We start from the raw sequence: 17,012 nt of genomic DNA, 5'->3' as shown, positions 1-17,012 counted from the left end.
ACGCATATAGGTTTGTGGTTGGTATTAGGTTTGTGTACATACAGTCAGGGGTGGATTTAGTGATTTGGGGGCCCTAAGCAGTTTCAACCATGGGGCCCAAAAGCTCTAAAATGTACGTTTTGTACTTTAATTTATTTTAAATTGATCTATTTAGCTGTTTTTATTCTTAAATTACTCCTTTTCTACATTTTGTCTTAATGCTAAAAATAATAATAACAACATGTAAAGCATCTTGTCAAACTTTTAAAACGATTTGCTTTCTTAAAATGGATTCACAACTAAAAATAAAATATAAACTATTAGATTTTTAAAACTAAATCTTTACCTAATTTGCGCATTTGCAATGTAATAAACATTAAACTTATTTTTTTAGACCATCATCATACAAAATATGATAGAAGATTATGTTATATATAATTTATAGGTATTATTTTTGCTTCTAGGTATGTATTTGGGGGCCCTCAGATTTCCCATGGCTATAAGCCGCCGCTTAGGCTTTACCTTGCTTTTAGGTTACATCCACTTTTCTTGTTAGATTGTCTTACACCTCCCCTTCAAAAAGAATCAGATTTTTTTACCAGTGTAAATTTTTATGTGGAGTAGTGTATGATATGAAGCTTTAATATCGCTCTAACCTACATAACCCCCAACTCCAATCTTACAACCATTCAAATACAGTGTGGGTAGCATAATCTGATGGGTATGTCAGGACGGTTATGTCCAAATTTTTAAGCCTCGATGCAACACGCCGAAATGAACAGCAGAGGGAGCTCAAAGATATGTTTTTAAAGGGGAAACTAATAATTTGAATGGCTCATGAAATCTTATACATATTTATGTCTTAATTTCTCTAAGACTACTTTATTCTAAGCTGTTTTGTAGGTTTTATTTTATTTATGTGTTATAAGGGTGACATTTCAAGATCCCTTATATTATACTGTTTGATTATCCAGTGCATTCATGATGATAATGTGGTCACTCTGAATTCTGAAAGCTCTCTCTCACTCTCTCTCTCTCTCTCTCTCTCTCTCTCTCTCTCGTCATTTCTTTGTGACTATCTCTATTTTCTTCCAGAAGTATTGAAGAGAGACAGACAGGGGTTCTGCAAGGTTACCGTGAGCGAGTTTAAATGGAGCTTGTGGTGAAAGTAATGGCACTCTCGCGCCCCGTGGACAATAAGCCGGCGGATGAAACGGGGCTTAAGGCCTCGTGTAATGCATGTTAATGTGACGGGCACCGTGAAATGCGCCGGGGATTATTTATCCAAAAACATTTGTATTCTTCTGTTGAAGAACGGCTGATCCCGGATAGCCGAGCACTAATCCGTCTCTGCGTTAATTAAAAAGAAGTCGAGAGCGGAGGAACTCCTGTTTTTTTTTTTTTTTTCAAATGCAATCATTTCTGCTGGAGCTTTACCATCTGCTGGAGGTTAAGTCTGACAGGAGATTTTATTCTGGGGATATTTAAACCTGGGTGGAGGATTTCACCTCCCCGTGGTGACAAGATCGGAAAACTTAGCTGGAGAAAACAAATCTGGTTTGAATTTGTTTACAGTAGTCAAGCTGGAGTTAACCTGGTTTAGTCTAAAAGCTAGTTGTCTCAAACTAACCAGCCTGGTGGCCAGCAAAGAGCAAACCACCTGAGGCGGTCATAGTGTCCCCCAGCAAGGTTATTCTCTCATCCCTCAAGATGTGCTATAATGAACTCCAAGAATGTGTGTGTGTGCTTGCTTTGTGTGCCTGAAAGAGAGAGAGGGAGAGAGTCGTGCGCGTTCTTAATTAGAACATTCCTCTGAGGATGCTGGTGGGGAGCGCGCATCATCGACTGGTGCATGAAATGGTTTTAGGATCACGAGGATTATCCATGAAAATTAAAGATTAGATTTGGCGAACATGTGTCACTCTTCTAGAAGACACGATTCGGATTTGTCCCATCAAAACAATAACTTCCACAATCTATAATCTTATAAGTCAGCCGGTCTGTTTTTTCCTGTAGTGTAGTCTGTTTACAAGGACTTATCTCATAACCTACATCATTCGTTTAAAAAAGGCCGGAGAGCCACCACTGGAACTCAAGCCAATATATTTCTTTTCTTTTTCTTTTTCTTTTTCTTTATATATATATATATATATATATATATATATATATATATATATATATATATATATATATATATATATATATTCGTAATCGGCAATGATTAATTTTGGAAGTTGCTTTCTAAAACCAGCTGGCTGGAAATGAATGAATACTCAATGTATATCTCAAACGAGAATAAATGACCCCACTGGAGAAGGTCACAGAATTACTAAGGATTGACGCTTTTCAGAAACAGAAAATGTTACACTGCCATTTAAGAAATACTGAGTATTGATTAGTTTTAACCTTTTTGCATATTCCCGGGCGATTAGGTGTGCCCGTTATCTCGCGAGTTGGTACAGTGAATATTCTCCTTGCTCTCATGTCGCCGTCCGCCAATACGAATCCTCGCCTACACACACACACGCACACACACGCACACACACCACCTCCCTCTCTCGTCTCACACACTCCTCAAAGCGTCTAACACACTGGAAAATCAAAGCGCTCGCCTCTCCTGCTCACACACCGCCTGCGCTGCGCGCAAAGCGCACAACCCAAGAGAGAGTCAAGTTTGCTGCGAGTACCATTCTCTTTTAAAAATCTACCCATGCACTTTTTAAACATAGTATTTTTTATTCTGCAAAATAATGCAGGTGCTGGTTGTGTACAGAAATAGTTTTTTTTTTAAGATCTGTTTTAATCTTTCACCTCTCAGCATGACTTTTCTCCGTGAAGACAGCTGAGAATATCTGACTTTAGGAAAATGGACCGGAGGCTTCCGAGGAGGCGATGGACGTTGGCAGGGCAAATTGTGTGTCTGCTTCTGTGTGCGTGCGCGCTGGACCGGGTTTTAGCGCAGATTCGCTATTCAATTCCCGAGGAGTTGGAGCACGGGGCTTTCGTGGGGAATATTGCTGAGGACTTGGGCTTGGACGTGGCTAAACTGTCTTCACGCAGATTCCGGATTGTGTCCGGAGCAAGAAAACAATATTTAGAGGTGAATCTGGAGAACGGGATTTTGTTTGTGAATGAGAAGATTGACCGTGAGGAGCTCTGTGAACAAAGTCCCGTTTGTTTCCTGCACTTGCAGGTGGTCATTGAGAACCCGCTGGAACTGTACCGGGTAGAAGTTGAGATTTTGGATGTGAATGACAACGCGCCCAGTTTCCCGTGGAGCGAGTTTAATTTGGAGATCACGGAGTCTGCTGCGCCTGGCTCCAGGTTCCCGCTCGAGAGCGCACAGGATCTTGACGTGGGCTCCAACTCTCTTCGCTCGTACTTGCTGAGCGCGAATCAACACTTTGTGCTGGACATTCAGACGCGGAACGATGGAAGCAAGTTCGCAGAACTCGTTCTCCAGTCTCCGCTGGACCGAGAGCAGCAAAAGATGCACGAGATGGTGCTCACTGCTGTGGACGGAGGCTCTCCGTTGCGCTCGGGCACGGCTCAGATCACGGTAACTGTATTGGACGCGAATGACAACGTCCCTGTGTTTGATCGCTCTGTCTACCGCGTCAGTTTGGTGGAGAACGCGCCGAGAGGCACGCTCGTGCTTAAACTGAACGCCACGGACCTGGACGAAGGCGCAAACGGCGAGATCACTTATTCGTTTAGCGGGCACGCGCCTCTGAAGGTGCGGGAGCTGTTCAGCGTGGACTCGCACTCGGGGGAGATACGGGTGAAGGGAATAGTGGACTACGAAAGGGCCAGCGTTTACGAGCTCTACGTGCAGGCGAAAGACAAGGGACCCTCCGCCGTGGCCGTGCATTGTAAAGTGCTGGTCGATATTCTGGACGTGAACGACAATGCGCCCGAGGTCATATTAACCTCCGTGTCAACACCTGTTCAGGAGGACGCGCCCCCGGGCACGGTGATTGCCGTGATCAGCGTAATGGACCGCGACTCGGGAGAGAACGGAGCTGTGGATTGTCAGATCCCCGGAAAGGTGCCCTTCCAGCTGCACTCCTCTTTTAAAAACTATTATACACTAGTGACCAGCGAGTTTCTCGACAGAGAATCTGTCTCGGAGTACAACATCACTCTCACAGCGCGAGATCTGGGCTCGCCCCCGCTGTCCACCAGGAAGACCATTCTGGTTCAAGTGTCTGACATTAACGACAACCCGCCGCGCTTCATTCAGCCCTCGTACACAGTGTATGTGACCGAGAATAACGCCCCGGGCGCTTCAATTTGCTCGGTGACCGCATTTGATCCGGACTCTAATCAGAACGCGTATTTGTCCTACTCTATCCTGGAGGGTCAGATTCAGGGCATGCCCGTGTCCACTTATGTCTCCATCAACTCCGATAACGGCAACATTTACGCGCTGCGCTCTTTCGATTACGAGCAGCTTCGGAACTTTCAGATCCGCGTGCAGGCGCAGGACGCCGGTTTCCCGCCGCTCAGCAGCAACGTGACCGTCAATGTATTTGTTTTGGATCAGAACGACAACGCTCCGGTCATCCTGTCGCCGCTGCCGAGAAACGGCTCCGTGGCTACCGAGATGGTGCCCAGATCTGTGGACTCTGGGTATCTTGTTGCTAAAATCACGGCTCTAGATGCAGACGCGGGACAAAACTCTCGCCTGTCTTATCAAGTGCTGCAGGCGACAGATCCCGGGCTGTTCAGCGTGGCTTTGTACACCGGGGAGATCAGGACGATCCGCCGCTTCGTGGACAAAGATGCCATTAGGCAAAGACTCGTCATCCTCGTCAAGGACAACGGACAGCCGCCGCTCTCGGCCACCGTGTCCATCATTCTCTCGGTGGTGGACAGCGTGCCGGAGTCGCTGTCTGATTTCGGTGACCTCTCGCTCAGCCCTCAGCCCCCATCTAACCTCGCGCTCTATTTAATCGTGTCACTGAGCACCGTCTCGCTCATCTTCCTCGTGGCCATCATCGTTTTGGCGGCTGTGAAATGCTACAAAGACCGAGACTCCCTCGGCGGCTACGCGCTCTCCTCTCTCAGCACCGCGTGCTGCAGCTTTGAACCGGAGCCGCCCGCTGAGGTGTTCAAAAAGTCTAATCTCAACCTGCAGATCTCCACCGGCGCCAAAGTGCCCACGAACTGCATGGAGGTAAACAGCAATGCTGGAAATCTCTCTCAAGCTTACTGCTACAAAGTGTGTTTGACGCCCGAATCAGCAAAGAGCGACTTTATGTTTCTCAAGCCTTGCAGTCCCGGTACACCGAGGAATAACGCGGCGAGAGGAGCGGATAACCTGGCGCTGAGCTCACAGAGCCGCTGCTCATCAGTGAACAACGGAGCCACCACACCAAACGAGGTAAAACTCCCTCACCCGTAACATTAACTTATTGAGTTTGTCAGCTTATGTATTGTGAATCACTTTATACAGTGAAGGACATCCAAAAAGTGAAATATTGATGATAGAGATGAATTGGTTAGGGATTATCTATAAATATACAGTTTAAAACAAGGAGGGCTCTATTTTATAGGTCAAAACATCTGAAGTTAATCAATGACCTTGATTGATAGTGAACGCGCATCTCTAGACAGCAGCATCATCTGGAGAAACAGAGGACAATGCGCGTCTTTCAGCACTGTCTTTAGTTCTTGTGCTCTCTCTCTCTCTCTCTCTCTCTCTCTCTCTCTCTCTCTCTCTCTCTCTCTCTCTCTCTCTCTCTCTCTCTATATATATATATATATATATATATATATATATATATATATATATATATATATATATATATATATATATATATTCACAAAGAGACAGAGAAATACATTTGCTTTAGTATTTCAGCGCGTTTCAGCTTCTGGTCCTAAAATGCCAACCTCGTCTCTAACCTTCTTACTAAAGAAGCCTTTTAGTTCTCTTCTATTGCATTTAGGCGCAGACATCCTTTGTCAACTACATATCAAGGACGCGCGCGCGCACACGCACTACAAGCTAATTATCCCGCGCACAATGGCAGACGGACGCTGACTGGTTTCTTCTATAATGGACCTGGGAAATGAAAGCATTAGGGAGCAAGCAGGAGCCGATGGAGACGTGTCGCGCCTGTAGATTCTGCCACTTTGCCCTCATAGAATGAAAACCAGACAGCGTGGAAGAAAGTGTGTGTGTGTGTGTGTGTGTGTGTGTGTGTGTGTGTGTGTGTGTGTGTGTGTGTGTGTGTGTGTGTGTGTGTGTGTGTGTGTGTTCTCTTAATAACCACTAGGTGGAAACGTCAGGCTATAATGTAAACGTGCTCACTTCCGTGATTATTCAATTGTCAGGGTGACCTGTTGGAGAGACAGGTGTCACCTTGCCTTGGGTCAGTGAACATCATATAGCTTAACAAATCAACGCGTCTTATTTATGGATTACAATCTGTGATCTTTATAAGATCTGTGCTCTCATACAGACCATTCACAAAAGCATTTATACTATAATGATAATCATTCATTCATGCATTTATTTTTTATTGGGTTATTCCCTTTATTAATCTGGGGTCTCAACTTAATAATAATAATAATAATGATGATGATGATGATGATGATGATAATAATAATAATGAAAATGATAATGATAATAATAATAATGATAATAATAATAATGATAATAATAATAATAATAATAATAATAATAATGATAAAAATAATAATATTAATGATAATAATGATAATAATAATAATAATGATAATAATACTAATGATAATAATAATAATGATAATAATGATAATAATAATAATAATAATAATAATAATAATGTTAATAATAATAATAATGATGATGATGATGATAAAAATAATAATATTAAAGATAATAATAATAATAATAATAATGATAATAATAACTAGATATTAAAGTTTGAGGACAAACTTTATGGTGGCTTGAAAAGCCGAATCTGAAAGTTTTAAGTGGTTTTAAAGTGTAAATAGCATGTTAGTATGATTTTAGCTTGAGTTAACATATTACTAGCATGAATTAGCATGTTAGTAGCATGATTCTTACATGAATTAGCATGTTGTTAGCATGATTCTAGCATGAATTAGCATGTTACTAGCATAATTCTAGCATGAATTAGCATGTTGTTAGCGTGATTCTAGCATGAATTAGCATTTTACTAGGCGGTTGTTAGGGTGTTTAAAGTGGTTGCTAGGTGGTTGCTAAGGTGGTGCAAGGCAGTTGCTAAGGTGGTCTGACTAGTTGCTAGGTGGTTGCTAAGGTGTTGCTAGATGGTTGCTAGGGTGTTTTGAGTGGTTGCTAGGTGGTTGCTAGGGTGGTGCTAGGCAGTTGCTAAGGTGTTCTGACTAGTTGCTAAGTGGTTTCTAAGGTGTTGCAAGGTGGTGGCTAGGGTATTCTGAGTGGTTGCTAGGTGGTTGCTAAGGTGTTGCTAGGCGGTTGCTAGGGTGTTCTGAATGGTTGCTAAGGTGTTGCTAGGTGGTTGCTAAGGTGTCCTAAGTGGTTGCTAGGTGGTTGCTAGGGTATTCTGATTGGTTGCTAAGGCCTTACTAGGTGGTTGCTAGGGTGTCCTGAGTGGTTGCTAGGTGGTTGCTAAGGTGTTGCTAGGTGGTTGCTAGGGTGTTCTGAGTGGTTGCTAAGGTGTTGCTAGGCGGTTGCTAGGGTGTTCTGAGTGGTTGCTAGGTGGTTGCTAAGGTGTTGCTAGGTGGTTGCTAAGGTGTCCTAAGTGGTTGCTAGGTGGTTGCTAAGGTGTTGCTAGGTGGTTGCTAAGGTGTTGCTAGGCGAATGCTAGGGTGTCCTAAGTGGTTGCTAGGTGGTTGCTAAGGTGTTGCTAGGTGGTTGCTAGGGTGTTCGGAGTGGTTGCTAGGTGGTTGCTAAGGTGTTGCTAGGTGGTTGCTAAGGTGTTGCTAGGTGGTTGCTAAGGTGTCCTTAGGCGTTGCTAGGTGGTTGCTAGGGTGTCCTGAGTGGTTGCTAGGTGGTTGCTAAGGTGTTGCTAGGTGGTTGCTAGGGTGTCCTGAGTGGTTGCTAGGTGGTTGCTAAGGTGTTGCTAGGTGGTTGCAAGGGTGTCCTGAGTGGTTGCTAAGGCGTTGCTAGGGTGTTCTGAGTGGTTGCTAGGTGGTTGCTAAGGTGTTACTAGGCGGTTGCTAAGGTGTCCCAAGTGGTTGCTAGGTGGTTGCTAAGGTGTTGCTAGGTGGTTGCTAAGGTATTCTGAGTGGTTGCTAAGGCGTTGCTAGGTGGTTGCTAGGGTGTCCTGAGTGGTCGCTAGGCCCTTACTAAGGCATTACTAGGCCGTTGCTAGGTGGTTGCTAGGCAGTTGCTAGGGTAATTTGGGTGGTTGCTAGGCAGTTGCTAGGGTACCCTGGTTGGTTACTAGGCAAGCCTCACATACATGCTTGATAAAACATTTATACTTGGTAAGCATTTCTAGCAAGTTAGAGTACTTGGCTAGTCAATATTAGCATGTAGCTAGTCACTGCTAGCATGTGTAGCATAAAGGAAGTTCCGTTTGCTAGCATGAGTCAAACGAGCCAATCTCCAAGTCTCTACGATGTTCTGATGCTGAGATATAGCTGTTGATGAATGGTTGCTAGGGTACTCTGTTTTGTTGCTATGGGCGAGGTTACAGAGTGAACTTGAATGTGGTTGGTTGTCTTAGTCAAATGAACCAACCCCCATGTCTCTATGACTCTGCTTTGCAAAGATATGCATCTTGGCTTATTTTAATGGAAGTCTATGGAATCAATTTGGGGGCGTGGCTTGTGAGCTTTATTATCATATTGATATGCTCATTGGTTGTCTGAGTCAGATGAGCCATCCCCCAAGTCAATAGGACACTGCTATGCAAAGATATGCATGTAGGCCAGTTATTAACATGGGTCTAGTATGAATTAGCATGTTACTAGCATGATTCAAGTACAAATTAGCATGTCATTAGCATGTTTCCAGTATGAGTTAGCATGTCATTAGCATGATTAGCATATGAGTAGCATGTTGCTAGCATGATTGGCATGTCATTAGCATGTTAGAATTATAAGCATTTGATAGCACAGCTAATTACATTCTATAGGACAGTTGCTAGGGTGCAGTATGTGGTAGTTAGGGGTGTGGCTAGAAAGTTAAAAGGCCATCAGTGATTGGCTGCTGGCTAGACTGAGTTAAATGAGCTCAGCCATTAGTCTGTATGACAGTCTGATGCAGAGTTATGAGCTCACAAAGTTTGATCCCATGTTAAGTCAATGAGTCTTTTGTAATGGAAGTCTACGGGACAGTTGCTAGGGTGCAGTATGTGGTAGTTAGGGGTGTGGCTAGAAAGTTAAAAGCTCATCAGTTATTGGCAGTTTGGTTGTCTGAGTTAAATGAGCTCAGCCATTAGTCTGTATGACAGTCTGATGCAGAGTTATGAGCTCACAAAGTTTGATCCCATGTTAAGTCAATGAGAGTCTTTCGAATGGAAGTCTACGGGACAGTTGCTAGGGTGCCATAAGTGGTTGCTAGGGAGTGGCTAGTAAGTCTAAAGGTCATCAGTGATTGGCTGCTGACTAGACTGAGTTGAATGGGGCCTGACTCTAGTCTGTAGGACAGTCTGATGCAGAGTTATGAGCTCACAAGGGTTGACCCAATGTTAAGTCAATGGCAGTCTTTTACAATGGAAGTCTATGGGACAGTTGCTAGGGTGCCAAAAGTGGTTGCTAGGGAGTGGCTAGTAAGTTTAAAGGTCATCAGTTATTGGCTGCTGGCTAGACTGAGTTAAATGAGCCCAGTTAGAAGTCTGTAGGACAGTCTGATGCAGAGTTATGAGGTCACAAAGTTTGACCCAATGTTAAGTCAATGGGAATTTTGGGAATTTTCCGGGTCGTTTTTCGGAAAACCGAAAGTCGGATCAGTTGGAACAGATATAGCAACCCGAGTCAGACCAGTTTGAAGGTTTGACGAAAGTTTGAAGTATGAAGCTTGAAAAGTTTAGGAGGAGATACACTTTAAAATTAGTCTCAGAAGAATAAGAAGAAGAAGAAGAAGAAGAATAATAATAAGTTTACGTGAGATAACAGTATGTTGGCTTTTCAAGCCACCATAATAATGATGATGATGATGATGATGATAATAATAATGATAATAATGATAATAATAATAATGATAATAATGATGATGATGATAAAAATAATAATATTAATGATAATAATAATAATAATAATGATATTAATAATAATAATAATAATAATAATGATAATAATAATGATGATTATGATAATAATAATAATAATAATGATAATAATAATAATAATAATAATAATAATAATAATAATAATGATAAAAATAATAATATTAATGATAATAATAATAATAATAATGATAATAATAATGATAATGATAATAATAATGATAATGATAATAATAATATGAATAATAATAAACTTATGAGTGTGTGTATATACATACAGACGTACATTGTGGTTTAAAAAAATCTCCAACAGTTTGTGTGCAGTGAGAACTACCGAGCAGATCTTAAACAGGATTTCATCAGGGAGTGTATTGAAGCTGGAAAATCCTTTATGAATTCACCACGGTAAAATGCGCGCGCACGGGAGGCTCTAAAATAAAACAAGAAATTAAATTAGATTGAATTCGTCGGGCAGTTAAACGCGTTCTCCAAATTAATTTCCGGCCCGCTGCGGTTTCCTTTGAAGATTAAAATCGGATGTCGGTGTTCTAATTATCTGCGGAAGGTATTTTGAAGAACGGGTCTAATAATAAGCTTACATGGAGCTCTCCTTATGAAAGTCTCTAAGCGAATTAATAGAGCGTGGAATCCATACTTTCTCTCTCTCCCTCTCTCGCTTTGACATGGAATAAATAACACCCCCATATCCCTCCTCCTCCTCCTCCTCCTCTTCATCCTCCACCCCCGCCGCGTCTCTGAGGATGAAAGAGAAGACCGTGACACTACAGTCATTGCTCAAGGCGCCACTGCTCCAAATCAAATGGCCTGCTCTTCACACTTTGTCCACCAGGAGGCGTTCAGAATTCCTTTAAAGGGGCCTATTATGGTGAAATCACTTTTATAAAGGGTTTAAACACAATTATGTGACAATAGCCTATGCATATAACCAGATTATAATGGTAAACATGTATTAATTTCACTTTTTATAATCACACTTGATTATAAAAGTCTGCAAAGACACTTTGATTGATATTCTCCCTTTGTGCATGCCATCAGAGGTGAAAGCCCCGCACATCAGTGACCTTTTTCTCCTATTAGCTTAGGAAGTTAGTCTTGTTTTTGAATATGCCACTATTCTGACACAAATGCATATGTAGCCCCGCCCTCTTTTGAAAAAATCACAATCTCATTTGAATTTAAAGTGACAGTGTGGCACAATTAGTATGGAACAAAATCAGTGCCAAAAGTACTGAAATAAAAAGCTTGTTGAATAGCACAAACTGAAAAAAAATACATTACATTAACAACTGCTTGCATTTTAATGACTTGAATTCCAGGGTTTGTATATTTAGGTCTTGTAATTTAACACAGCTGTTTATTTAAGCTGTGAATATTTCAACTACACATATTTCAAACATGATTAAAATTCAATAATTCATATTCAATTTTCAGATTTCAGATTTCACCTACAAAATATTCAATACCGGTAAAAAATATGAAGCTTAATGTTCAAAAGGTAATATTCATAAGGTCATTTAATTTTATTTCAGTTCAAAAATTCACTTTCATAAATTCAGTGGATCAAATTCGGCTCTTAAAATTTGACATTTCTTAAGGGGACTGCAGGAAAAGCAATAGATTGTAGATTGACAATCTCAAGCTGCTTTTTTCACTAGCAGGGGGACCAATTTAGGATTTTTTAAACCTGTAAATAAGTGAGGAAAAAAGCTAATAATGGCACAAAAGTAGCATTTAATATTTTCAATGTCAAATTTTAACAGCTAAATTTGATCCACTGAATTTATGGAAGCGAATTTTTGAACTGAAATAAAATTGTCTTTTCAATATTATACATGAAATCTGGAAATTGGATATGAATTATTGAAATTTTAAGTGTATAATCATGTTTGAAATATTTGTAATTGAAATATACACAGCCTAAATAAACAGCTGTGTTAAATTTCAGGCCCTAAAAACTCAAACCCTGGCAGTCCAAGACATTAAAATGCAAGTAGTTGTTAAGTCAATTATTAATTGACTTAGTCAATTTGTATTAGTTAATTTTTTTTCAGCTTCTGCTATTTGATAAGTGTTTTATTTCAATACACTTGGCATTGATTTGTTCCATAAATTAGGATCAAACTCTAAAAGGAGTCAGTTTCAAAGAGATAAAAACATTATATGTGGGGTATTTTGAGCTGAAACCTAACACACACACACACACACACACACACACACACACACACACACACACACACACACACACACACACACACTGTAGGGACATCAGAGACTTATTTTACATCTTGCCAGAAAAATGGCCCATTAATGCTTGAGAAAAATCAGCAAGTAAAACTCACAAATAATCATGACGTTAGTAATCTACCAGATTTTACCTGAAATAAATATTTTAAATGATGCTATGAACAACAACAACCCAAATTATTCGAAGGCACTCAAAAACAGTAGAAAAAATTATTAAAAAAAATAATTTAAAAAATCAGAATTGCCATGTCAATAAAGGCTTTTTAATATTTTTAATATTTTTTCCTCATTTGTCGAATGTCTTGGACTGATTTTTGCTGTTTAAAGTTATGAAAGCATTTCCAAGATGTGGTCTCCTCCATATTTCTTCTTCTTCACACGTCAATGTTTTGTGTTGCAGCTGAAACAAGCAAACACCGACTGGGCCCTGACCAAAAATCAAACATCATCTGTGAAAAGGTAAAACACACATTTCTTTATTGTCTATCATTCGGTATACACACACCACAGAAATGATTATTATTTATTAATAATAACACAATGTTATAAATACAGTGCTGAACAAACAGAGGATCGCAGCAGATGCAGAACGATCATCAGTTCAAATCTCAGGAATACATTCACTTATTACAGCTAATGCAGGGGTGCCCAAACTTTTTCATATAAGGGGCCAAAAACCAAATATCATTGAAAGCCATGGGGCAAAAATAAACCAATCAAACTATTTTACATTGAAGTTTCCATGGGTAAATTCATAATTTATCATAAAACATGGGAACACTTTAATTTAGATCACAGTTTATAGTATTAACAAACCAATGATTCTACTAGCTTAATAAACTACTTATTAGCTGTTTATGAATAGTTAGTAGGGTAGAAGTTGGGTTTAGGCTTTGGGATTAGGGATGCAGAATAAGATTTATAACTACTAATGAACAGGTAATGTCTTAATAATAGGCAGGTAATAAGCAGTAGTAATTAGCATGACCTAAACTAAAGTGTCACCGAAAACATTCCTCTAACTCAAACTGTGGTTCATGTACCACAAGTGGTACGCAAGCTTCCTTCTAGTGGTACACAGAGTAATCCAATATCAATGTCATGTGTATATGCAACATATATTTCAAAATTTATCAAAAATGGTTCATATATGAATATGATGACATATAGCCTATATTTATGAGGCCCAAGCAACATTTCCAGGTTTTGATGAATAGGTTACTATAGGTTAACAATTTACATTTAAATACAGATTATATATATATATATATATATATATATATATATATATATATATATATATATATATATATATATATATATATATATATATTTTTATTATTATTATTTTATTATATATATATATATATATATATATATATATATATATATATATATATATATATATATATATATATATTATTTTTATTATTATTTTTATTATTTTATTATTTTATTATTTTTTTCTATTTTATTATTATATATATTATTATTTTTATATTATTTTTTTTACTTTTAATACAGTATAGCCTACCATTTTTAATAAACTTTTAAATAACAAGTTTTAATTTAAACGTTTACAATTTTTTTTCATTTTATTTATTTATTTTATTTTACATATAAGCACAGTACAGTGTTAATGTTCAAACTATTTATAATGTTTAAAGTGGCTGATAATAATAAAAATTCTTCATAATAGTAGTTAATCTGTCACGATTTTAAACTGCAGAGTTGTAGCTGCCTTACTGGGCCTACTACGCTACTGTATTTCAATACTGGTCATTATGGTGGTACTCGGAGGGACAATCTGAGGTGGTGCTTGGTGAAAAAAGAACCACTGCTCTAAACCGTATTAACTGATGCAGTATAACATTTATAATGATAACTCATTGCAATAAAAACATGAGCAATCACATTTATAACAATGGAGTGCAATGCTGAATACACTAGTCAAGCAGAATCTGCCTTTGACTTGATTTGTCCCCTATCCATCGGGTCACAGTATGCACAAATAAACTAAATCCGAGTAATTTACACCATTTCATTTCACTTAGCTCTTAACAATAAACAAAACACATTAGATTTGAATTGACAATCCTTAAACCACCTCTATTATTCTTCCTCTGTTCTCAAGAGAGCCAAATCAAAGGTTACAATGGGCCCACTTTGGCCCGCGTGCCCTGGTTTGGGGATCTCTGCTCTAATGTGATATCTGCTGAATAGCTCAATGCTCAAAAGTTTTAAATGTAATTTATTCATGCCTTTTCTCTGCACACCAAAACTGCACTTATATTTGAAACGTCTTTGATGACGTCAAAGCTGAATTTCCAGCATCATTAATAATTGAATGCATTAATAATTGAATTATTATGCTGATTTGCTGCTTAGGAAACATTTCTTATTGCACATCTTGAAAACATTTCATCACATTTGAGTGGAAACTGCGACAGTTTACAATTTTGTTTAAAAATTAAATGTTAAATTAATCAAAAATGACAGTAAAGACATTTATAAAGTTACAATGATTAGAATAAAGTGGTTTACATATATTAAATATAAATAATACAGATTTTGCTGTTTCAGTTGTATTTTTTAGAAGAAACATGCAGTCTTGGTGAGCAGAAGACAAAAACAATCACAAAATCTTTTTAGCATTCAAATTCTTTGCATTTTATAGAAATAAAAACACATTTTAAACTAATTTATTGCATGCATTACACTGTAAAAAGTGATTAGTTACTTAAAGTGAGTAAACCAATTGCCTTAAAAGCAAGACGTTGACTTTACTAAAATAATGTGAGTAAACCCATTGTAACTTGAAACTGTTAAGCTGACTTAATTTTTATAATTATGCTTCTTGTACTCACTTTTTAAGAAGTCAGCTAATCCTTTTTTACACTGTCAGACTATTTTAGCATGTCTGTTTTTAAATAATTACTGCAGCGATTACAATATTTCATATTTGGTGCTTCATTAAATCTATAAAATCTACAATTATAGCCTGTGTTGAATTTAGAAGACACTGGAGTCTGGAAGAGCAGATTTGTTTTATTTGCTGTCAGGGACGGACTGGGACAAAAATTCAGCCCTGGCACTATAGCCACACCAACCCACATTACCATAAGTACTGTTTGTTTGACATTCTTGCCAGATTTTGATTATGTCCGCGTAACCTTTGGTTGAGTCGGCCCATCTCGAAACCATCACCGATTGGGCCACATGCTTAACATTTACTATTATTATTATTATTATTATTATTATTATTATTACTATTATTACCATCATCAACGTCATCATAATATTCATATGTTGTACGAGATAAAAGCTGCCTGCATGTAAAAACAATACATATAAAAAATAATAATTAAAAAATAAATAAAAATTGACCGGCCCACATTTAAAAAAAATGGTCCGGCCCTTCTGGCATTTGCCACCCCTGTTTGCTGTCATTTTGCTGGATACAGAAAAGCTGAAAGAATAAAAATAAAATAAATGTGCATTGGAAAAAAGTAATTAGTTTACATTTATTAAAAAAAAAGTTAATACAATTTGCATAATTAAAAAAAATTGTCAACTTAACAATTGCAAGTTACAATGGGTTTACTTACATTATTTCTTTAAAGTCAACTTGTTTTTTTTTTAAGGGAATTAGTTTACTCGCTTTAAGTAACTAATCACTTTTTACAAAGTGTAAAACCCAAAACGTTAAAGTAACTCAAATCGTTTGATCCTCATGAGTACTATAAACTTAATCCGTTTGAGTAAATGAAGCAATTTGAGCACAGTAAAAACAAATAATTGAAGAGAACTCAAACCAACTGAGTATTGTGAAACCCAATAAGTTAAGTCAACTCAAACCGTTTGAGGAAACCGATTACAACAAGCCATTTGAGTTAAAAAAAAAACTAATCTATATGAGTACTGTGAACTTACTTCATTTAAGTTGAAGTAATGACGTATTTAATCAATTAATTGAGTTCAAAACTCTTTTCAAATGAGTAGAATTAACTTTTAGTAAGTTTTGAGTCGGCTACACTCATTTCATTTGATAAAGTTGACTGTTGGGTTTAACAGTGTGTGTGTGTTTTTAACTTGAGTTATTTCCAAATGAGGTTTCATCGTGTAGAGATAAGATCTTTCATGCATGAATTTGTTGATCGCATGCTCTGGATTATTAAAATATCTATCTATATCTCAGGTTGGCCTAATTTCTCATCATCATCTTCTGTTTGCAGTTGTAACTCCATAAATATGGACGGCACTCTGGTGCGTAAAGCCATGCAGGCTGAACCAGAGCATTATATGGGTCAGATGGCTGCAGGACAGTACTGGACCTGGGGAACACGCTCCAAAGGTAGGTCACGTTACTGGGCTCTGTCACATTGTCAAATATAGCAAACAAATAATCCGATATATTCGTCAGTAAAACAGGATATTCAACAAGGTATAGGTTCATTCAAATATTGTTTTGTGTGAAATGCATGGGTAGAAACAGCACTTTAAATCATAACTTATTTATATCACATTACTTTCTTTTAAATTAGTTATTTTAACTGTATTTTTATGAAACATTTCTCAAATATAACAGGTAATACCTAT

The 17,012-nt window shown here is 38.2% G+C and overlaps 1 protein-coding gene across 2 annotated transcripts in view; it reads left to right on the top strand.

Annotated features, from left to right (window-relative positions):
* Positions 1 to 2,602: 2,602 nt before the first annotated feature.
* si:ch73-233f7.1 overlaps positions 2,603 to 17,012 on the top strand; it is a 20,886-nt gene continuing 6,476 nt past the window's right edge. Inside the window, 4 exon segments of one of the 2 annotated variants that reach the window (NM_001365181.2) lie at positions 2,603 to 5,158; positions 5,252 to 5,365; positions 12,814 to 12,872; positions 16,649 to 16,767. In NM_001365181.2, the coding sequence (NP_001352110.2) occupies positions 2,846 to 5,158; positions 5,252 to 5,365; positions 12,814 to 12,872; positions 16,649 to 16,767 (2,605 nt within the window). In that variant the 5' untranslated portion in view covers positions 2,603 to 2,845. 2 annotated transcript variants of the gene reach the window in all.

The sequence above is a fragment of the Danio rerio genome, chromosome 14 (genome assembly GCF_052040795.2).
Source record: "Danio rerio strain M-AB ecotype USA chromosome 14, GRCz13ab, whole genome shotgun sequence".
NCBI classification, from domain to species: Eukaryota; Metazoa; Chordata; class Actinopteri; order Cypriniformes; family Danionidae; genus Danio; species Danio rerio.
Note: the sequence above shows the minus strand (reverse complement) of the source record. Positions and strands in the feature narration are given on the sequence as shown.